This window comes from Mus caroli, unplaced genomic scaffold, assembly GCF_978045245.1.
Source record: "Mus caroli unplaced genomic scaffold, Mus_caroli_1 scaffold_5, whole genome shotgun sequence".
NCBI lineage: Eukaryota > Metazoa > Chordata > Mammalia > Rodentia > Muridae > Mus > Mus caroli.
The window spans coordinates 19806102-19831654 of record NW_028227260.1 but is presented as its reverse complement, the minus strand read 5'-3'; the positions used below and the strand labels follow the sequence as shown (position 1 = coordinate 19831654).

At 40.8% G+C, this 25553-nt stretch overlaps 1 protein-coding gene across 4 annotated transcripts in view; it reads right to left on the bottom strand.

The window, feature by feature from the left end:
* The window catches only part of Shroom2 (shroom family member 2), a 181587-nt gene that overhangs the window by 53456 nt on the left and 102578 nt on the right, over nucleotides 1-25553 (bottom strand). For 3 of the 4 annotated variants that reach the window (XM_029473111.2, XM_029473112.2, XM_021153607.3), the window contains exons 3-4: nucleotides 19132-19266; nucleotides 517-2977 (exon numbers count right to left, since the gene is read on the bottom strand). In XM_029473111.2, the coding sequence (XP_029328971.1) occupies nucleotides 517-2977; nucleotides 19132-19266 (2596 nt within the window). The remainder of the gene's footprint in view (nucleotides 1-516; nucleotides 2978-19131; nucleotides 19267-25553) is intronic. The other variant, XM_029473113.2, reaches the window with a different exon arrangement.

The window sequence follows — 25553 nt, the reverse complement described above, 5'->3', positions numbered from 1 at the left end:
GCTCTTGGAGAGGACTGGAGTTCAGTTCTTAGCACCCACATTAGGCAGCTTACAATTTCCTGTAACTCCAGCTCTAAGGAATCCATCTGGTATCCATGACACTAGCACACATGTGGCATACAAACATACATATACATGAAAATAAAATCTTTAAAGAAATGGCTTGTATATGTTTACACAAATCACCCATTTTCACGTCACTAGATAAAGTGACTGCTTCCTATAGTCTCCCAGCACCTAGAGTTACTTGCTGAACATGAGACTAGATACAAACTAATTAGGTACAAAGATGGTGAAGTATAAGTTAGGGAAGAGAGAGCTGGAAATAAAGAGATGTTTCTGCACAAAAATGGCACTTACAATGATAGTGCTGGATGCCATTTCATCCCCTCATCTTTCAAACTAGAAATGATACTCTCTCATCTCAGTGAGCTATCATATATGTTGGATATGCCCTAAGAATCTTAAAGTGGTGCTCAGTGCAAGCTAAGTTGTGGCTTATTATACACTGCATACCTGTGAGTAGTGATCTGTGGACGGTGATGAACGAGACCGTTCATGAATATATTGTGGCCTCTGCTGCTGATCTAGACCAGCATCCAGAATATCATCTGCTGAATGGTATCGTCCAGAACTCCTGGCTTCCAAAGGTTTCTTCTGTTCCTTCCAAGATGCTTGATATTCTGCGAAGGTTCCAAGCCTTCTGGGTGGGTTCAATTTCTCTGATGCCTTTTCGACTTTTCTGTCATCGCTGAGGATCTCTCCACAGGAGGTGGCCAGTGACCTCTTCTGGAACCAGGGCTCTGTACTCTCACATTCATGGTGCCCTGTTTGTGGCCTCTCAGTCTTCTCTCTTGGGAGCCCACAGTGAACTTGCCTCTGGCCTGACTTCTGGAGAAGAGATTTGCTTGTTTCCTCAAAAAACTTCCACCTGTCAGCAAATGTACCCACGGTATCTACCTCAGGTGTCCTGACAGTAGGATGAGGACGGTAGGCCCCTGAGAGCCCCACTTCATTTATTTTCTCTGGCTCAGAATAGGACTTTAGTTTCTGCTCTGCTGTGAACCGTTTCCGGCCTCCAATTCGAAGAACATGGGGTACACCACCTCCAGAAGAGGGTGGTTTGGCTAGACCTGTCTCACAGAAGCGTGGGGCAGAGTCTGGCTCCCCAGGGAAAGAAGATAAAGAAGATGAGGCACTGTGGTCAAAAGTCCTGTGTTCTGATGGTCCTGAATACTGATCTGCTGGGGTGGGATCTAAATCTCGGCGTTGGAAAGAGGTGGCTTTCAGAACACGTGTCTGGGCCTCTTTCAGGTGCTCTTTATAGGTGCTGGGGAAGGAACCTTCTGGAACTGCCCCCACATCAGCTCTCCAGTCACCAGCACAGTCTTCAGCTTCACTGTCTCCAGCTAGTGTCACTGTACTTTTGCTCTTCTGCAGCTTTGCTCTGCGCATTTGGATCTCATTCCTCAGTGTTGTGGCAAAACGGTCACTCCTCCGTGTGGGTTTACCCACCTGGGCATCAAACAGTGGTGGCTTATCATTTCCACAATCCTTGCTGTTCCCGGGTCTCCATGCACCATCTTGGGTCAGAGAATGCAGCATGGGTGTCCTCTGACGAGAAATTCTCCCACTCTCTCCATCCACTAACTTGAAGTCATTGCTAGGACACTGCAGACCAGTTCTCACAGTGCGGCTGGCTCTAGGAGGCTCTTGGATTCCAGAGCAGCAGCCTTCAATCCCTGCATTTAGCTGGTGATACCCCTCTTTTTCATGAGAGGCCGGAGTCTCCTCATGCTGCTGTAGGTAGGTCCTCTGGCCTACTGGGCGTAAGAGAGGATATTCAAGGTCCACAGGAGTTGTATCTGAATGCCAATAGTCACCTTGGGGTATCACAACCTGGGCACTCCCCTGTACAGGCTGCCTGAGGGACCCAGGAAAATAGTGGCTCCGCCCTCTGTCATCTAGCTTCTGGTTAGCAGAACCAGGCCACCTCACCTGAGTAGGGTTGTCATCCTGAGATGGTTCAGGAGGCTCTTGCAGACCTCCACCAGGAGTTATATGAAGCAGTTCCCTTGGTGATGAGGGGACCCTTGGGCTCTCGTCACTGCACTGCTGTTGGTGCTGGCTCCCATGATAAGACTTCAGAAAGTGCACATCGGAGAATTGGAGCCTACCTGGAGGCCCTGAGGGCCTACCTGACCTATCATCAGAGCATAGCCAACGGCAATCCAGGTGGCCTTCTGCCTGGTAACCCACATTTCCTATTTCTTTGCCACTGCTTAGGTGTGTGAGCTTCCACTGACGATCGGTAGTTTCCATTCTATGGTCCCCCCGGGGTTGCACATGGGGCAGGGTGATAAAGTGCTGCATACTGGCCAAGTCTGAGAATGGAGGGCCCCGGGCTTTTTCACGGCCCCTGGCTGCCACAGAAAAGCTATCACTGCGCAAAGGAAGTCCAAGAGGTGGGGGAGAAGGGGCTTTTTTCTTGTCAGGAACATACCACACAGGCCCAAAATTGGATCTCCCATGAGTGGCTATTTTGGGCTCAACATTATCCTCCGGCCTTGGACTTTTACTACTGTTACCAGGAGCCCTAGGTATGAAACATGATGGCCTGTCCTGTAGTCCCTGAGGATCACCTGTAGACTGGCTTTGTCGGCTGCTGCCTGGTCTGGAGGCCTCCCAAAGGCCAACTTTATAGAGAATGTTCTCAGTGGAAGAGGCATCAGCCTTGGGCAAGGTGTGGTCAGGGGTGCTGGAACATGTGGAAAAGGAGCCATAAGCTGAGTCTCGCTTGCTGTGGCCACCCAGGTGGTCAATGCTGCTATTGGACTTGGCAGATGAGAGGTGTCCAGATGGGTAGAGCTGGGAGCTGTGGTCGAGGCTGTCTATGCTGCCCATGGAGCTGAAGTGGTCAGAAGTGCGCTGTAGGCTTGTATGCTCCCATGAGCCAGATAAATCATGAGAGGAAGAACTACAAGGAGAAAAAGCACAAAGAAAGGTTTGCAAAGAGCAAGGTCTGAAGATAATAGCATTGTGAGTACAGCTGGTCCTCTTCTGAGGAGGACACTTAACATAACTGACTGGGAACTGGGAGAAGAGGGCATTTCTGAGGGCACACTAAAAAGGCTGTCAAACTACTGAGTGACTTTTAAAAATCCTTTTCAATGCTACCACATTTTCTTAAACTAATGCCCCCAGTGATGCAGGTAGTGCCTGAAATAACATTTCCACGGTCCTTCATTGGTTAAGAGCAGAGACTGGAAAATGACAGCTCATAAACTAAGAATGGTACTTACATTTATTTTTTATTATGTGTGCATATATACATGATGTGTGTGCATGCAAGCATGTGCCATGGCACATGTGTAGAATATCAGAGAACAATGTTTATGGAATTGTTTCTTTCCTTCTGCCTTTCTCTGGATTCCAGGAATTAAGCTCAAGTCACCTTGCACTGCAGGCACTTTTACCCACTGAGCCATCTCATGAAATAATTTAAACAGAAATAACACCTGATAATGTTGAAACAATTAAAACTCTTCCAACTTAGCTGGGCGTGATAGCACATACCTTTCATCTCAACATGTGGCAGAGGCAGGAGGATGTGAGGTTGAGGCCAGCCTAGTCTCATGAGCAAGTTTCAGGACAGCCGGGACTGTGTAGTGAGACCCTATCTTGAAAAACAAAAACAAAAACAACCACAAAATCTAACTTAAAAATCCAGGGCTAAAAGGATTCAGTGCAGAATTCTATCAAAACTTCAAAGAAGAAACATCAATATTCCTCAAAGTGTTCCATAGCAAAGATATTCTCAAATTATTTTTATGAAGCCAGTATTACCCTGATACTAAAACTGGACAAAGACTCAACAAAAGAAGAAAATTATTTCTGCAGGAACATGATGGAAAAGTTCAATAAAAATACTTGCAAACCAAATTAAAAAAAAAACCCAACAATAAAAAGATTATCTACCATGACCATGTCACCTTCATCCCAAAGATGCAGGGATGGTTCAACATACATAAATTATTAAACATAATCCACCACATAGACAGACTCAAAAAATAGAAACCACATGACATCTCTCTCTCATTAGATGCAGAGAAGATCTTTGACAAAATTCAACATTCATTCTTGACAAAACTCTTGGAGAGTCTGGGAACACAGGGGATATATAATAAAGGCAAGCCCATAGCCAGCATCTTCCCAAACAAGAGAAAAACTCAGGAACAAGACAGGGCATCTACTTTGCCCTATTCTGTCCAGTCTAGCACTTAAAGCCTTAGCTAGAAGGAGATATAAGGGATACAAATAAGAAAGGAAGAAGTCAAAGTAACCTTATGTGCAGATGATTTTATACATAAAGACCCTAAAGACTCCACAAAAACTCCTATAGTTGATATGTGCTTTACTAAGTATCAAGATGTAAAATTAACATATAAAAATCAATAGCCTTTCCATATACAAACAGCTAGCATGTACCAAGAAATTGGAGAAATAATTCCATTTATAACAGTATTCAAAAACAAACAAACAAAACAAAACAAAACAAAAAAACTTTAAACCGGGAGCTGAAGCTGTTCCACAGCCCACTGTGTACAGGTCTTGCCAGAAGAGAGCTGTTCTTCCAGGAGTGCTCTTACTCCTGGACCAAGAGGTGAAATCTTTACTTTCTCTCCAATAACTTTCTGGAGCGGGGGCCCGCCAGGAGTTCACAGGGCCCAGGAACTGTGGAGCAGCTGGGCTGGGACAACATCCTTCAAGTCACCATCTGCACCCTGAGCTTGGGCTGTTCCACAGCCCTCTGTACAGGGGGCTGGCAAGAAGAGAGCTGATCTCCCAGGAGTACTTTCACTCCAGGGCTCAGAGGTTAGATAGCCACTTTCTCTCCAATAACTGTCCAAGGCAGGACCAGCAAGGAGCACACATTGTACAGGAACAGTGGAACGACTGGGACAGGATCCTTCCGGTCACCATCTGCACCCAGAGCTTGGGCTGTTCCACAGCCCTCCATGCACAAGTTCAGCCAGGAGAGAGCTGGTCTCTTAGGAATGCTGACACAGGCATAAAGGCCCACAGGAGGGACAAACTCCAGCCAGAGAAAGCAAGAACACCTAACATCAGAGATAAACAGATGGCGAAAGGCAAGCGCAAGAACCATACCGACAGAAACCATGGATACTTGGCATCATCAAAAACCAGGTCTCCCACAAAAGCAAGTCCTGGATACACCAACACATTAGAAAAACAAGATTCTGACTTAAAATCATAATCTATCATGATGATGATAGAGGACTTTAAGAAGGACATGAATAACTCCCTTAAAGAAATACAGAAGAACACAGGTAAATAGGTAGGAACCCTTAAAGAGGAAACACAAAAATCCCTTAGAGAATTACAGGAAAATACAATCAAGCAGGTGAAGGAATTGAACAAAACCATTCATAATCTGAAAATAGAAGTAGAAACAATAAAGAAATCACAAAGGGAGATAACTCTGGAGATAGAAAACCTATAAAAGAGATCAGGAGTCATAGATGCAAGCATCACCAACAGAATACAAGAGATAGAAGTGAGAATCTCAGGTGCAGAAGATACCATAGAAAACATTGATGCAACAGTCAAAAAAATACAAAATGCAAAAAGATCCTAAGGCAAACCATCCAGGAAATCCAGGACACAAGGAGAAGACCAAACCTAAGGATAATAGGTATAGAAGAGAGTGAAGAGTCCTAACTCAAAAGGCCAATAACTCTCATCAACAAAACTATAGATGAAAACTTCACTAATCTAAAGAAAGAGATGCCCATTATGGACCAGTAAAGAAATTTCTCCTGTAACATAATAATCAAAACACCGAATACACAAAACAAAGAAAGACTATTAAAAGCACTTAGGGAAAAAGGTCAAGTAACATATGAAGGCAGATTTATCCTGGGCAGATGTCATATAGACTCTAAGAGAACACAAATGTCCACCAAGGCTACTATACCCAACAAAACTCTCAATTACCATACATGGAAAAACCAGAAAATTCCATGACAAAACCAAATTTACACAATATCTTTCCACAAATCCAGCCCTACAAAGAATAATAAATAGAAAACTCCAATACAAGGACGGAAACTACACCCTAGAAAAAGAATAAAATAATCTTCTTTTAACAAACCAAAAACAAGATAGTCACATAAACATAATCCCACTTCTAACAGCAAAAATATCAGGAAGCAACAATCACTTTCCCTTAATATCTCTTAATATCAACGGACTCATTTCCCCAACAAAAAGACATAGACTAACACACTGAATACATAAACTGGACCCCCATTGTGTTGCATACAGGAAATGCACCTCAGTGACAAAGAGACACTACCTCAGTGTAAAATGCTGGAAAACAATTCTCCAAGCAAATGGTCCAAGAAACAAGCTGGAGTAGCCATTCTAATGTCAAATAAAATCGACTTCCAACCCAAAGTCATCAAAAAAGACAAGGCGGGACACTTCATATTGGTAAAAGGAAAAATCTACCAAGATGAACTCTCAATTTCGAACATCTATGCTCCTAATGCAAGGGCACCCACATTCATAAAAGAAATTTTACCAAAGTTCAAACTACACATTGGATCTCATACAATAATAGTGGGAGACTTCAACACCCCACTCTCATCATTGGACAGATCATGGAAACAAAAACTAAACAGAGACACAGTGAAGGTAACAGAAGTTATAAACCAAATGATTTAACAAATATCTACAGAACATTTTATCCTAAAACAAAAGAATGTACCTTCTTCACAACACCTCACGGTACCTTCTACAAAACTGACCATATAGTCAGTCATCAAACGGGCTTCAACAGATACAAGAAGAGTGAAATAATCCTATGCACCCTATCAGATAACCATGGACTAAGGCTGGTCTTCAATACCAACAAAAACAATGGAATGCACACATACACTTGGAAGCTGAACAATGCTCTACTTAATGATAACCTGGTCAAGGAAGAAATAAAGACTTTTTAGAGTTTAATAAAAATGAAGACACAACATGCCCAAACTTATGGGACACAATGAAAGCAGTGCTAAGAGGAAAACTTATAGCTCTGAGTGCGTCCAAAAAGAAAATGGAGAGAGCTTATACTAGCAGCTTGACAGCACATCTGAAAGCTCTAGAACTAAAGGAAGCAAATTCACCCAAGAGGAGTAGACAGCAGGAAATAATTAAACTCAGGGCTGAAATCAACCAAGTGGAAACAAAAAGAACTATACAAAGAATCAACCAAACCAGGAGCTGGTTCTTTGAGAAAACCAACACGATAGATAAACCCTTAGCCAGACTAACCAGAAGGCACAGAGACTGTATCCTAATTCACAAAAGCAGAAATGAAAATGGAGACATAACAAAAGAAACTAAGGAAATCCAAAAAAATCATCAGATCCTACTACAAAAAGTTTATACTCAACAAAACTGGAAAACCTGGATGAAATGGACAATTTCCTAGACAGATACCAGGTACCAAAGTTAAATCAGGATCAGATTAACAATCTTAACAGTCCCGTTACCCTAAAGAAATAGAAGCAGTCATTAATAGTCTCCCAAACAATAAAAGCACAGAACCTGATGGGTTTAGTGCAGAGTTCTATCAGACCTTCAAAGAAGACTTAATACCAATACTCTTCAAACTATTCCAGAAAATAGAGACAGAAGGAACACTAGCCAATTTATTCTATGAAGCCACAATTTCTCTGATACCTAAACCACAAAAGAACCAACAAAGAAAGAGAACTTCAGACCAATTTCCCTTTGAATACCAATGCAAAAATACTCAATAAAATCCTCACAAACCGAATCCAAGAACACATCAAAATGAACATCCATCATGATCAAGTAGGCTGCATCCCAGGGATGCAGGTTTGATTCAATATACGGAAATCCATCAATGTAATACATTATATAAACAAACTCAAAGAAAAAAACCACATGATCATCTCATTAGATGCTGAGAAAGCATTTGACAAAATCCAACACCCCTTCATGATAAAAGTCTTAGAAAGATCAGGAATTCAAGGCCAATATCTAAACATAGTAAAAGCAATCTACAGCAAACCTGTAGCTAACATCAAACTAAATGGAGAGAAACTTGAAGCAATCCCACTAAAATCAGGGACTAGACAAGGCTTCACACTGTCTCCCTAACTATTCAATGTAGTACTCGAAATCCTAGCCAAAGCATTTAGACAACAAGAAGAGGCCAAAGGGATACAAACTGGAAAGGAAGAAGTCAAAATATCAGTATTTGCAGATGATAAGATAGTATACTTAAGTGACCCCCAAAATCACCAGACAACTCCTACAGGTGATAAGCAACTTCAGCAAAGTGGCTGGATATAAAATTAAATCAAACAAATCAGTGGTCTTCCTCTACACAAAGGATAAACAAACTGAAAAAAAAAATTAGGGAAACAACACCCTTCACAATAGTCACAAATGATATAAAATTCCTTGGTGTGACTCTAAGCAAGTAACAGATCTGTATGACAAGAACTTCAAGTCTCTGAAGAAAGAAAGAGAAGATCTTCTCAGGAGATGGAAAGATCTCCCATGCTCATGGATTGGCAGGATTAATATAGTAAAAATGGCTATCCTGCTGAAAGCAATCTACAGATTCAATCCAATCCCCATCAAAATTCCAACTCAATTCCTCATAGAGTTAGAAAGAGCAATTCTCAGATTCATTTGGAATAACGAAAAACCCAGGATAGGAAAAACTATTCTCAACAATAAAAGAACTTCTGGAGGAATCACCATCCCTGACATCAAGCTGTATTACAAAGCAATAGTGATAAAAACTGAATGGTCGGGGGCTGGAGAGATGGCTCAGCGGTTAAAAGCACTGACTGCTCTTCCAAAGGTCCTGAGTTCAAATCCCAACAACCACATGGTGGCTCACAACCATCTGTAATCTGATCTGATGTCCTCTTCTGGTGTGTCTGAAGACAGCTACAGTGTACTTACGCATAATAAATAAATAAATCTTTAAAAAAAACCTGAATGGTATTGGTACAGTGACAGGCAGGTAGATAAATGGAATAGAATTGAAGACCCATAAATGAACCCACACCTATGGTCACTTGATCTTTGACAAGGGAGCTAAAACCATCCAGTGGAAAAAAGACAGCATTTTCAACAAATGGTACTGGTTCAACTGGCGGTCAACCTATAGAAGAATGCAAATTGATCTGTTCTTATCTCCTTGTACAAAGTTCAAGTCTAAGTGGATCAAGGACCTCCACATAAAACCAGATGCACTGAATCTAATAGAAGAGAAAGTGGGAAAATGTCTCAAACACATGGGCACAGGAGAAAAGTTCCTAAACAGAACACCAATGGCTTGTGTTGTAAGATCAAGAATTGACAAATGGGACCTCATAAAATTGCTAAGCTTCTATAAGGCAAAGGACATTGTCAATAGGACAAAACAGCAACCAAAAGATTGGGAAAAGATCTTTACCAATCCTAAATCTGATAGGTGGCTAATATCCAATGTAAAAAAACGCAAGAATTTAGACTCCAGAGAACCAAATAACTTTTAAAAATAGGGTACAGAGCTAAACAAAGAATTCTCACCTGAGGAATATCAAATGGCTGAGAAGCACCTAAAGAAATGTTCAACATCCTTAGTCAGCAGTGAAATGCAAATCAAAACTGCTGTGATCTCAGTGACACCAGTCAGAATGGCTGATGCTAGCAAGGATGTCTGAAAAAGAGGAACACTCCTCCATTGCTCGTAGGATTGCAGCTAGTAAAACCACTCGGGAAATCAGTTTGGCGGTTCTTCAGAAAATTGGACATAGTACTACCTGAGGACACAGCTATACTACTCCTGGGCATATACCCAGAAGATGCTCCATCATGTAATAAGGACACATGCTCCACTATATTCGTAGCAGCCTTATTTATAATAGCCAGAAGCTGGAAAGAACCCAGATGTTCCTCAACAGAGGAATGGATACAGAAAATATGGTGCATTTACACAATGGAGTACTATAAAAAATAATGAATTTATGAAATTCTTAGGCAAATAGATGGAACTAGAAAATATCATCCTGAGTGTGGTAACCCAATCACAAAATAACACACATGGTATGCACTCACTGATAAGTAGATATTAGCATTTTCTTTAAGGACAAACTGCATCCCTAATGAATAGAATATGTTCCAGATTAGTTATTACCATAAACTCATCCAGATACAAATAGCACAAAGCCCAGTTTATACATAGATGTGGCTAGCATAGATGCTTCTCTAATGGGGTGACTGGTTAAGCTGGTAAGTGGAAGATTCTATTACGTTCAAGGCACTCCAATGAGGAAATATGAAACACATTTTCACCGTTTTCTTGCTCAGTTGAGAATCTGTGGTTTTTTCAAAATAAATACTATCCAGTCTTGTTGCTGTAAATATTATGCATTTGAGAAGTACTTCCTTCACGTCACATAAGCACTTACTCTGCAATCTGTTATCAGAGAGGCATGTACTAACAGCCTCAATGAAATCTGAGATGCTTATAAGAAGAAGAGTTGCTGAGCTTGCGACAGAACATGGGTAGAACATGTGCCTAGTATGCAAACAGCTCTGGGTTCCATCTCTATTTGGGGATGGGAGAAGGGAACTAGATGTGGTGGTATACACCTGTGATCCTAGTACCTGAAAGGCTTAGGCAGGAAGATGGCCAGTAGTTCACGGACAGTCAAGTCTATTTAGCAATTACAAGACTAACCACAACATACACAGTGAGACCTTATCTCAAAAATAAGAAGGATGAGGAAGTTAGGAAGATGATGAGGAGTGGGAGGTAGAATGCAGAATGAAAGTGTAGGGGTGAGGCGGGGGAAGGGGCTACTGGGATGAAAAAATGGGTAGTAACTAAAAGTCAATATGAGCAAAGTACAAAAATATATGTGTACTAAAATGTCATGAAGCAAACTATTATTTTGTATGCTAGAAAATATAATCAGGAGAAAAGCACCTGGGTAGCTAGGGCGCAGGGTCGGCTGACACTCGCCAGCTACCCACAACACCAGCCACAGGATCTTAAGACTTCTGGTGAGTGGAACACAGCTTCTGCTCGAATCCAATTGTGCGCAGGACCTGAGACTGCATTAGTTAGGGAAGCAGAAAACCGGCCTGAGTAGGGCCACAGGCCTCATCAGGCTGGATCAGCACCAGCATAGCTAGAGCCCAGGGTCGGCTGACACCCGCCAGCTACCCACGACCCCCGCCACAGGATTTTGAGACTGCTGGTGAGTGGAACACAGCTTCTGCTCCAGTCCAATCACGCGGGACCTGAGACTGCTTTGGTTGGGGAGGCAGAAATCCGGCCTACGTAGGGCCACAAGCCTCTTCCGGTCAGAAAAGCACCAGGGTAGCTAGGGCGCAGGGTCGGCTGACACTCGCCAGCTACCCACAACACCAGCCACAGGATCTTAAGACTTCTGGTGAGTGGAACACAGCTTCTGCTCCAATCCAATTGCGCGCGGGACCTGAGACTGCATTAGTTAGGGAAGCAGAAAACCGGCCTGAGTAGGACCACAGGCCTCTTCCTGCGTACCAGCAGCTACCCACGACCCCCGCCACAGGATTTTGAGACTGCTGGTGAGTGGAACACAGCTTCTGCTCCAATCTTTAAACAGTGACAACGACAACAACTAACCCCAGAGATTACCAGATGGCGAAAGGTAAACGTAATAATCTTACTAACAAAAACGAAGACCACTCACCATCATCAGAACCCAGCACTCCCACTTCGCCCAGTCCAGGGCACCCCAAAACACCGGAAAAGCTAGACACGGATCTAAAAGCATATCTCCTGATGATGGTAGAGGACTTCAAGAAGGACTTTAATAACATACTTAAAGAAATACAAAGGAACACTGGTAAACAGGTAGAATACAGTAAAGAGGAAGCACAAAAATCCCTTAAAGAATTGCAGGAGAACACTACTAAAGAGTTACAAATCCTTAAAGAAAAACAGGATAACATAATCAAACAGGTAGAAGGCCTTAATGAAAAACAGGAAAACACATCCAAACAGATGATGGAAATGAACAAAACCATACTAGACCTAAAAAGGGAAGTAGACACAATAAAGAAAACCCAAAATGAGGCAACACGGGAGATAGAAACCCTAGGAAAGAAATCTGGAACCATAGATACCAGCATCAGCAACAGAATACAAGAGATGGAAGAGAGAATCTCAGGGGCAGAAGATTCCATAGAGAACATCGGCACAACAATCAAGGAAAATGTAAAATGCAAAAAGATCCTAACTCAAAACATCCAAGAAATACAGGACACAATGAGAAGACCAAACCTACGGATAATAAGAGTGGATGAGAATGAAGATTTTCAACTCAAAGGACCAGCAAACATCTTCAACAAAATTATAGAAGAAAACTTCCCAAATCTAAAGAAAGAGATGCCCATGAACATACAAGAAGCCTACAGAACTCCAAATAGACTGGACCAGAAAAGAAATACCTCCCGACACATAATAATCAGAACAACAAATGCTCTAAATAAAGATAGAATACTAAAAGCAGTAAGAGAAAAAGGCCAAGTAACATATAAAGGCAAGCCTATCAGAATTACACCAGATTTTTCACCAGAGACTATGAAAGCCAGAAGATCCTGGACGGATGTTATACAGACACTAAAAGAACACAAATTCCAGCCCAGGCTACTATACCCAGCCAAACTCTCAATTAACATAGATGGAGAAACCAAAGTATTCCACGACAAAACCAAATTCACACATTATCTCTCCACGAATCCAGCCCTTCAAAGGATAATAACAGAAAAAAACCAATACAAGGACAGGAACCACGCCCTAGAAACAAGAAGAAGGTAATCCCTCAACAAACCTAAAAGAAGACAGCCACATAAACAGAATGCCAACTTTAACAACAAAAATAACAGGAAAAAACAATTACTTTTCCTTAATATCTCTTAATATCAATGGACTCAACTCCCCGATAAAAAGACATAGACTAACAAACTGGCTACACAAACAAGACCCAACATTTTGCTGCTTACAGGAAACTCATCTCAGAGAAAAAGATAGACACTACCTCAGAATGAAAGGCTGGAAAACAATTTTCCAAGCAAATGGTATGAAGAAACAAGCTGGAGTAGCCATTCTAATATCTGATAAGATTGACTTCCAACCCAAAGTCATTAAAAAAGACAGGGAGGGACACTTCATACTCATCAAAGGTAAAATCCTCCAAGAGGAACTATCAATCCTGAATATCTATGCTCCAAATACAAAGGCAGCCACATTCATTAAAGAAACTTTAGTAAATCTCAAAGCACACATTGCACCTCATACAATAATAGTGGGAGACTTCAACACACCACTTTCACCAATGGACAGATCATGGAAACAGAAACTAAACAGGGACACAGAGAAACTAAGAGAAATTATGAATCAAATGGATCTGGCAGATATCTACAGAACATTCTATCCTAAAACAAAAGGATATACCTTCTTCTCAGCACCTCATGGTACCTTCTCCAAAATTGACCACATAATTGGTCACAAAACAGGCCTCAACAGATACAAAAATATTGAAATTGTCCCATGCATCCTATCAGATCACCATGGACTAAGGCTGATCTTCAATAACAAAATAAATAATAGAAAGCCAACATTCACGTGGAAACTGAACAACACTCTTCTCAATGATACCTTGGTCAAGGAAGGAATAAAGAAAGAAATTAAGGACTTTTTAGAGTTCAATGAAAATGAAGCCACAACATACCCAAACTTATGGGACGCAATGAAAGCATTTCTAAGAGGAAAACTCATAGCTCTGAGTGCCTCCAAAAGGAAACTAGAGAGAGCACACATTAGCTGCTTGACAACACACCTAAAAGCACTAGAACAAAAGGAAGCAAATTCACCCAAGAGGAGTAGACGGCAGGAAATAATCAAACTCAGGGGCGAAATCAACCAAGTGGAAACAAGAAGAACTATTCAAAGAATCAACCAATCAAGGAGCTGGTTCTTTGAGAAAATCAACAAGATAGATAAACCCTTAGCCAGACTCACTAGAGGGCACAGGGAAAGCATCCTAATTAACAAAATCAGAAATGAAAAAGGAGACATAACAACAGATCCTGAAGACATCCAAAACACCATCAGATCCTTCTACCAAAGGCTATACTCAACAAAACTGGAGAACCTGGATGAAATGGAGAAGTTCCTAGACAGATACCAGGTACCAAAGTTGAATCAAGATCAGGTTAATGATCTAAACAGCCCTATATCCCCCAAAGAAATAGAAGCAGTCATTAATAGTCTCCCAACTAAAAAAAGCCCAGGACCAGATGGGTTTAGTGCAGAGTTCTATCAGACCTTCAAAGAAGATCTAATCCCAGTTCTTCACAAACTATTCCACAAAATAGAAACAGAAGGTACTCTACCCAACTCATTCTATGAAGCCACAATTACTCTGATACCTAAACCACAAAAAGACCCAAAAGATAGAAAACTTCAGACCAATATCCCTTATGAATATTGATGCAAAAATCCTCAATAAAGTTCTTGCTAACCGAATCCAAGAACACATCAAAACAATCATCCATCCTGACCAAGTAGGTTTCATCCCAGGGATGCAGGGATGGTTCAATATACGGAAATCCATCAACTTAATCCAGTATATAAACAAACTCAAAGACAAAAACCACATGGTCATCTCTTTAGATGCGGAAAAAGCATTTGACAAGATCCAACACCCATTCATGATAAAAGTCTTGGAAAGATCAGGAATTCAAGGCCCATACCTAAACATGATAAAAGCAATCTACAGCAAACCAGTAGCCAACATCAAAGTAAATGGTGAGAAGCTTGAAGCAATCCCTCTAAAATCAGGGACTAGACAAGGCTGTCCACTTTCTCCATACCTATTCAACATTGTACTTGAAGTCCTAGCCAGAGCAATTCGACAACAAAAGGAGATCAAAGGGATACAAATTGGAAAAGATGAAGTCAAAATATCACTTTTTGCAGATGATATGATAGTATATATAAGTGACCCTAAAAATTCCACCAGAGAACTCCTAAGCCTGATAAACAGCTTCGGTGAAGTAGCTGGATATAAAATTAACTCAAACAAATCAATGGCCTTTCTCTACACAAAGAATAAACAGGCTGAGAAAGAAATTAGGGAAACAACACCCTTCTCAATAGTCACAAATAATATAAAATATCTTGGTGTGACTCTAACTAAGGAAGTGAAAGATCTGTATAATAAAAACTTCAAGTCTCTGAAGAAAGAAATTATAGATCTCAGAAGATGGAAAGATCTCCCATGCTCATGGATTGGCAGGATCAACATTGTAAAAATGGCTATCTTGCCAAAAGCAATCTACAGATTCAATGCAATCCCCATCAAAATTCCAAATCAATTCTTCAACGAATTAGAAAGTGCAATCTGCAAATTCATCTGGAATAACAAAAAACCTAGGATAGCAAAAACTCTTCTCAAGGATAAAAGAACCTCTGGTGGAATCACCATGCCGGACCTAAAGCTCTACTACAGAGCAATTGTGATAAAAACTGCATGGTACTGGTATAGTGACAGACAAATAGACCAATGGAATAGAATTGAAGACCCAGAAATGAACCCACACACCTACGGTCACTTGATCTTCGACAAGGGAGCTAAAAACATCCAGTGGAAGAAAGACAGCATTTTCAACAAATGGTGCTGGCACAACTGGTTGTTAACATGTAGAAGAATGCGAATCGATCCATTCCTATCTCCTTGTACTAAGGTCAAGTCTAAGTGGATCAAGGAACTTCACATAAAACCAGAGACACTGAAACTTATAGAGGAGAAAGTGGGGAAAAGACTTGAAGATATGGGCACAGGGGAAAAATTCCTGAATAGAACAGTAATGGCTTGTGCTGTAAGATCGAGAATTGACAAGTGGGACCTCATGAAACTACAAAGCTTCTGCAAGGCTAAAGACACCATCAATAAGACAAAAAAAACACCAACAGATTGGGAAAGGATCTTCACCTATCCTAAATCAGATAAGGGACTAATATCCAATATATATAAAGAACTCAAGAAGGTGGACTCCAGAAAGTCAAATAACCCCATTAAAAAATGGGGCTCAGAACTGAACAAAGAATTCTCACCTGAGGAATACCGAATGGCAGAGAAGCACCTGAAAAAATGTTCAACATCCTTAATCATCAGGGAAATGCAAATCAAAACAACCCTGAGATTCCACCTCACACCAGTCAGAATGGCTAAGATCAAAAATTCAGGTGACAGCAGATGCTGGCGAGGATGTGGAGAAAGAGGAACACTCCTCCATTGTTGGTGGGATTGCAAGCTTGTACAACCACTCTGGAAATCAGTCTGGCGGTTCCTCAGAAAATTGGACATAGTACTACCGGAGGATCCAGCAATACCTCTCCTGGGCATATATCCAGAAGATGTCCCAACCGGTAAAAAGGACACATGCTCCACTATGTTCATAGCAGCCCTATTTATAATAGCCAGAAGCTGGAAAGAACCCAGATGTCCCTCAACAGAGGAATGGATACAGAAATTATGGTACATTTACACAATGGAGTACTACTCAGCTATTAAAAAGAATGAATTTATGAAATTCCTAGCCAAATGGATGGACCTGGAGGGCATCATCTTGAGTGAAGTAACACAATCACAAAAGAACTCACACAATATGTATTCACTGATAAGTGGATATTAGCCCAAAACTTAGGATACCCAAGATATAAGATACAACTTGCTAAAAGCATGAAACTCAAGAAGAATGAAGACCAAAGTGTGGACACTGTGCCCCTTCTTAGAATTGGGAACAAAACACCCAGGGAAGGAGTTACTGAGACAAAGTTCGTAGCTGTGATGAAAGGATGGACCATTTAGAGACTGCCGTATCCAGGGATCCATCCCATAATCAGCTTCTAAACGCTGACACCATTGCATACACTAGCAAGATTTTGCTGAAAGGACCCAAATATAGCTGTCTCTTGTGAGACGATGCCGGGGCCTAGCAAACACAGGAGTGGATGTTCACAGTCAGCTATTGGATGTATCACAGGGCTCCCAATGGAGAAGCTAGAGAAAGTACCCAAGGAGCTAAAGGGATCTGCAACCCTATTGTTGGAACAACATGATGTACTAACCAGAACCCTGGAGCTCTTGTCTCTAGCTGCATATGTATGGAAAGATGGCCTAGTCGGCCATCACTGGAAAGAGAGGCCCATTGGACTTGCAAACTTTATATGCCCCAATATAGGGGAATGCCAGGGCCAAAAGAATGGGAATGGGTGGGTAGGGAAGTGGGGGGCGCTATGGGGGACTTTTGGGATAGCATTGGAAATGTAATTGAGGAAAATATGTAATAAAAATATTAAAAATTTAAAAAAAATAAGAAAATATAATCAGAGGGCTAGAGAAGTGGGCTGGCACTTAACACACTTACTACTCTTACAGAGGAACTTTTACAAATGTCTGTATCTTTACCTCCAAGGTTCTAAAACCTTCAAGGTTCCACAGGTACCACACTTATATACCCAAATCACACTCTGACACACATAGACACATTGTAGAAAGTGATAAAAATAAAATGTTTTTTAAAAGTAAAATAAATAATTTTTTTAAATTAAGAGAAAATTTGGACACAATGTGATAGCTCATGCCTATAATCCTAGTACTTGGGAGTTAAAGAGACAGGAAGATCAAGTCCAAGGCTAGTCTAGGCTGCATAGTTTGAGTCCAGTCTGATCCGTATGAGACCCTGCCTCAAAAAGTAAAACTAGGACTGGAAACATGGCTCAGTGGTTAAGTGCACTTACTGCTCTTCTGAAGGTCCTGCATTCAAATCCCAGCAACCACATGGTGGCTTACAATCATCCATAATGAGATCTGATGCCCTCTTCTGGGGTGTCTGAAGACAGCTACAGTGTACTCAGATATAATAAATAAATAAATCTTTAAAGGGGGGGGTGCGGGGCTGGAGAGATGGTTCAGTGGTTAAGAGCACTGACTGTTTTTCCAAAGGTCCTGAGTTCAATTCCCAGCAACCACATGGTGGCTCACAACCATCTGTAAAGGGATCTGATGCCCTCTTCTGGTGTGCCTGGAAACAGCTACGGTGTGCTCATATAAATAAAATAAATCTTAAAAAAAAACCTAAAATTTTAAAAAAAGTAAAACTAATATATAACAAAATGTAATGGAAATGTACAAGATACTAATATTATTTCCAAACATACATAGATATCCACATGTGTATATAAACATATATATAACTTATACTTGTACACTCATACTTGTATATTATATATGCATACTGGACTGCATGTACATATATACATATATACATACATACATAAAATAACACAGATGCATACGTGTACAAATACATTTACCACACATCCACAGCCATACATAGGCACAAATGCATACAGGGGAAAAACAATTCATACAGCCATGATGATATACTCATGCAAAACACATGCCAAAACCATACCAGCCATCATTACTGTCATCCTTCCATCAGAATATGTGAGACATCTAATCAATAACATTTGTAGAGTACTGAAGACTAGATGTAGACATAGTAAACCCTCCCCATAAACATCACCTGCTTGCCAATTCATCAAAATATCTTTGAAAGAAGATGATGGCCGAGAAGACAGACACATAACGGGAACCCCACCTGCTAGATTCAGAATCCAACTCCTTGATATCACACTTGACAGTCTCAAAGGATTCCACAAGAATAAAAACTGAAGCTTCCTCAAGAAACACGAGAGAGAGAGAGAGAGAGAGAGAGAGAGAGAGAGAGAGAGAGAGAGAGAGAGAAAAGCTTGTTCATTCTTTGTCTTACCACTTAATTTTTTTTTTATTTTCTATTATCAGATGTTTCTGTGCTCAGTGAAATATTCAGTTCAAACCCTAATTGAGGATCAGTAGCCTTGACTGTTCTGAAGTCAAATCCCAAAACTTAAGGGAATTTCTGAGTACTCACAGAATGTCATACTTACATGGTGTTTGATCTCCGGGAAAGAGTACCTACCTAGCCTGGTGCTGGCTCTTCCAGGAAGGGGAACTGCTGGTGTTCAGAAACAGTGAGGCTGCTGTAGGCTCAGGGTGGACATCAAAGTACTTGGTAGCATGCCAGGAGTGGGGCCTCCAACTTGGATCACTTTTCCTGGAAAAGAATACAAAGAAAGGGACTTCACACACTTCTTCCTGTCCGGGACAACAGCAGGACCCAACAAAGGAAACTAATGGTATCTGCTGCCACCCAAAACACATGGATTCCAGCTGCTTTCTACTACATATGGGCATGCACATTACTTCAGATGACTGCTAATGACCAAACTGCCGTGATACAGAGCGGGAATCATGGGCTCTAAAACCACCCTTAGTCTTTTTAATTTATTCCTCCATAAATGGATAAGGTTGTTGTCAGTTAGAAATGTTATAAGCATTTCTGAGACAATGTCTAATATACCCAGGGCTAGCCTTGAACTTCTGATCTTCCTGCCTCTACCCCCTGAATTCTCAGGAGCATCTCTACACCCAGTTTTATGCAGTGTTGGTGATAGATCTCAAGAGTTTTCTATATACTAGGCAAACATTCTACCAACTGAGCTGTTATTTTGTTTTCTTGTTACTGTTCTCTGTGTTTTTTAAAGACATTATGTATGAGGCCTTGGGACTGATCCCCAATACCCCCAAAAGAACAACAAAAGATACCTGCAGCAGAATATCACAAACATGGAGATCCAACCGAAGTCCCTTCCACTCCAAAGTCACTGCATGAAGCTACCCTTACCTCTCAAAGCTCCAATTAAAGAGGAGTTTTTGAGCCAGTCAAGGATGTCAAAAGATCACACAGAACAGCTTTAGGTAAATAACAGACTAGACATTTTCTCCCACAGGCAAAAATATTGAAGAGTGTTATATAATAAAGAATAATTTCTCTAGCTCCTCCATTGGGAGCCCTGTGATCCATCCAATAGCTGACTGTGAGCATCCACTTCTGTGTTTGCTAGGCCCCGGCATAGTCTCACAAGAGACAGCTATATCTGGGTCCTTTCAGCAAAATCTTGCTAGTGTATGCAATGGTGTCAGCGTTTAGAAGCTGATTATGGGGTGGATCCCTGGATACGGCAGTCTCTAGATGGTCCATCCTTTCGTCACAGCTCCAAACTTTATCTCTGTAACTCCTTCCATGGGTGTTTTGTTCCCAATTCTAAGAAGGTGCACAGTGTCCACACTTTGGTCTTCATTCTTCTTGAGTTTCATGCGTTTAGCAAAGTGTAACTTATATCTTGGGTATCCTAAGTTTTGGGCTAATATCCACTTATCAGTGAGTACATATTGTGTGAGTTCCTTTGTGATTGAGTTACCTCACTCAGGATGAGGCCCTCCAGGTCCATCCATTTGGCTAGGAATTTCATAAATTCATTCTAAAGAGCTAAAGGGATCTGCAACCCTATAGGTGGAACAACATTATGAACTAACCAGTACCCCGGAGCTCTTGACTCTAGCTGCATATATATCAAAAGATGGCCTAGTCGGCCATCACTGGAAAGAGAGGCCCATTGGACACGCAAACTTTATATGCCCCAGTACAGGGGAACGCCAGGGCCAAAAAGTGGGAGTGGGTGGGTAGGGAAGTGGCGGGGGAGGGTATGGGGGACTTTTGGGACAGCATTGGAAATGTAATTGAGGAAAATTTGTAATAAAAAATATTTTTAAAAAGTTAAATCACAAAAAAATAAATAAAAATAAAAATAAAGAATAATTTCTAAGATAAAACCAAAAATCATTATAACACAAACCTTTTAATGACTTGTATAGTCTTTTTTTTCTTTTTTAAATTTTATTATTTTTTTAAATTAGGTATTTTCTTCATTTACATTTCCAATGCTACCCCAAAAGTCCCCCAAACCCTCCCCCCCACACTCCCACTTCTTGGCCCTGGTGTTCCCCTGTACTGAGGCATATAGCATTTGCAAGACCAATAGTCTTAATGAGTATGCAAGGCACCAAAAAAAAAAAATGTTGACTTCATGATCCTTTTCCAGGTACTAGAGAAAGAAGATAATAACTATCACACCTCGGATGTAAAGAATTACAAGATCAGGAATATACCTCATAGAATTCCTCAAAACCTTCAGAAGTAAGGCTCTAACATGCACTTTATTCTGCTGGCTTTTCCTATGGTATAGTATCTGTAGCTTTTTTCCATCTCTCTTTTCAGTTAACTTGTAAGAAAAATGAACTAGATTGACAGAGCATGAGGGCAGAGGGAAGGAAAACTATGGCTAAGGAAAGAAAATGCCTCAACTATGATGACACTATTTGCACCTCCATACTAGAATGCCTTGAGATACTAGCTGAGGCCATGGGAAAGCAATGTCTAGGACAACTACTACTGGTAAGCAAATTCTAAAACAGTAGCTTTTTAAAAAAAAAAAACAAAATGTGTAATAGATTTAAAGTGGCTGTAACATCTTTGCTACCTTCCCATTAGTTGTACCCCTCCCCCTTTAGTGTGAGCTTGATTAGGGTAACCAGCAAGCAACAAAATGGAGTCAGGTGTATGAACTCTTGCCTACAAACCAGCGCTCAGGAAGCTGAGGCAGGAGGACTGGTATAAGTAGGAACCTAGCTTGGGCTACACAGTAAGTTCTCAGCAAGCCTGAGTTCACTGTATTAGACCCCACTTTTTGATTTAATAAAGGTAGCAGAATGGGAAGAAATAACATTCTAGGGAATTTGAGCATGGTTGTAGGAAGCCTGTACCTTCTTCCGGGCTGTTTTAGAATGTTTCCTCTGAAGAAAGCCTAGTAAGAGCCATTAGTTAGCATAAAAGAACCAGAGCCTGATACTATGGAAGAGGGCTCTCCACCACATCTAGGAGGATGTTTGTGTGCAAGGTAGCTAGAAGAAGTTCTCCAAGGCTAGAGAGAATAGACTAAAAAACGTAAGACAGGAATATATCTTTGAAAACTGTGTACAGATAATGCACTATGTTCTGTGAGGCCATGAAAAATCCCAAAGGTTATTATTCTTTCTTTCTTTTCTTTAAAGATTTATTTATTATTATAAATAGATACACTGTAGCTGTCTTCAGACACACTATACAAGGACATCAGATCTCATTATGGGTGGTTGTGAGACACCATGTGGTTGCTGGGATTTGAACTCAGAACCTTTGGAAGAGCAGTCAGTGCTCTTAACCACTGAGCCATCTCGCCAGCCTCTGAAGGTTCTTAAAAAGAAAATACACAGGGCTAGCAATATGGCTCAACTGGAAAAAGGCACTTGCCACACAAGCCTGAGACCCTGAGTTCCATCCCCAGAAGCTACATAAAGATGGAAGAACACTGATATCTCAAGGTTTTCCTTCGGCCTCCACAACTACACAGTGCACATACACATCATACATACAAACACACACACACTGATAATACACTGTTGATATTTAAAAGACAATGCACAGATAGATGTGTCAATTTCAATATATAGTCAGCAGCTGAGATCTTACTGGGACTCTTTTAAATAAACTAAGGAAGACAAACAGTAAGAAAGGGTAACTGAAGACTACTAGAATAGTGGGGATGTCAAGAAGACTTAGGGTTACTGTGTTTACTGGGGCTGTTTTTAAAAAATAAACAAATGAAGATATATAGAGAAAAGAGTTATGCCCTATATGCAATCACTGAAGATTCCAATGCCTACCAGGGACAGAAAAATTTCCCTAAAGTGCAAGTGACTGCTTCCATATCCTCTAAATTTACTAGTATACCATGACCACATTTTAGAATCAAGGACATCAGGCTTGTTAGCATTTCAGATACTGAGAAACAGCTGGGGTTGTATTAATAAGAAACAGCAGCACACACTAGCAGCCTGAAAACAAGCACACACTAGCAGCCTGACAACACATCTAAAAGCCCTAGGAAAAAAAGGAAGAAATTAACCCAAGTGGAGTAGACGGCAGGAAATAATCAAACTCAGGAGTGAAATCAACCAAGTGGAAACAAGAAGGACTATTCAAAGAATTAACCAACCAAGGAGCTGGTTCTTTGAGAAAATCAACAAGATAGATAAACCCTTAGCTAGACTCACTAGAGGGCACAGGGACAGCATCCTAATTAATAAAATCAGAAATGAAAAGGGAGACATCAAATGGATGGACCTGGAGGGCATCATCTTGAGTGAAGTAACACAATCACAAAAGAACTCACACAATATGTATTCACTGATAAGTGGATATTAGCCCAAAACTTAGGATACCCAAGATTTAAGATACAATTTGCTAAACGCATGAAACTCAAAAAGAATGAAGACCAAAGTGTGGACACTGTGCACCTTCTCAGAATTGGGAACAAAACACCCAGGGAAGGAGTTACAGAGACAAAGTTCGTAGCGGTGATGAAAGGATGGACCATTTAGAGACTGCCGTATCCAGGGATCCATCCCATAATCAACTTCTAAACGCTGACACCATTGCATACACTAGCAAGATTTTGCTGAAAGGACCCAAATATAGCTGTCTCTTGTGAGACGATGCTGGGGCCTAGCAAACACAGGAGTGGATGTTCACAGTCAGCTATTGGATGTATCACAGGGCTCCCAATGGAGAAGCTAGAGTAAGTACCCAAGGAGCTAAAGGGATCTGCAACCCTATTGTTGGAACAACATGATGTACTAACTAGAACCCCGGAGCTCTTGTCTCTAGCTGCATATGTATCGAAAGATGGCCTAGTCAGCCATCAATGGAAAGAGAGGCCCATTGGACTTGCAAACTTTATATGCCCCAATATAGGGGAATGCCAGGGCCAAAAGAATGGGAATGGGTGGATAGGGAAGTGGGGGGGCGCTATGGGGGACTTTTGGGATAGCATTGGAAACGTAATTGAGGAAAATATGTAATAAAAATATTAAAAAAAAAAAAAGAAAAGGGAGACATAACAACAGATCCTGAAGAAATCCAAAACACCATCAGATCCTTCTACAAAAGGCTATACTCAACAAAACTGAAAAACCTGGACGAAATGGACAAATTTCTAGACAAATACCAGGTACCAAAGTTAAATCAGGATCAAGTTAACGATCTAAACAGTCCCATATCCCCTACAGAAATAGAAGCAGTCATTAATAGTCTCCCAGCCAAAAAAAAAAGCCCAGGACCAGATGGGTTTAGTGCAGAGTTCTACCAGACCTTCAAAGAAGATCTAATTCCAGTTCTGCACAAACTATTCCACAAAATAGAAGTAGAAGGAACTCTACCCAACTCATTCTATGAAGCCACAATTACTCTGATACCTAAACCACAGAAAGATCCAACAAAGGTAGAGAACTTCAGACCAATATCCCTTATGAAAATTGATGCAAAAATCCTCAATAAAGTTCTTGCTAACCGAATCCAAGAACACATCAAAACAATCATCCATCCTGACCAAGTAGGTTTCATTCCAGGGATGCAGGGATGGTTTAATATACGGAAATCCATCAACGTAATCCATTATATAAACAAACTCAAAGACAAAAACCACATGATCATCTCATTAGATGCAGAAAAAGCATTTGACAAAAATCCAACACACATTCATGATAAAAGTCTTGGAAAGATCAGGAATTCAAGGCCCATACCTAAACATGATAAAAGCAATCTACAGCAAACCAGTAGCCAACATCAAAGTAAATGGTGAGAAGCTTGAAGCAATCCCACTAAAATCAGGGACTAGACAAGGCTGTCCACTCTCTCCCTACCTATTCAACATTGTACTTGAAGTCCTAGCCAGAGCAATTTGACAACAAAAGGAGATCAAGGGGATACAAATTGGAAAAGATGAAGTCAAAATATCACTTTTTGCAGATGATATGATAGTATATATAAGTGACCCTAAAAATTCCACCAGAGAACTCCTAAACCTGATAAACAGCTTCAGTGATGTAGCTGGATATAAAATTAACTCAAACAAGTCAATGGCCTTTCTCTACACCAAGAATAAACAGGCTGAGAAAGAAATCAGGGAAACAACACCCTTCTCAATAGTCACAAATAATATAAAATATCTTGGCGTGACTCTAACTAAGGAAGTGAAAGATCTGTATGATAAAAACTTCAAGTCTCTGAAGAAAGAAATTAAAGAAGATCTCAGAAGATGGAAAGATCTCCCATGCTCATGGATTGGCAGGATTAACATTGTAAAAATGGCTATCTTGCCAAAAGCAATCTACAGATTCAATGCAATCCCCATCAAAATTCCAACTCAATTCTTCAACGAATTAGAAAGAGCAATCTGCAAATTCATCTGAAATAACAAAAAACCTAGGATAGCAAAAACTCTTCTCAAGGATAAAAGAACCTCTGGTGGAATCACCATGCCTGACCTAAAGCTTTACTACAGAGCAATTGTGATATAAACTGCATGGTACTGGTATAGTGACAGACAAGTAGACCAGTGGAAT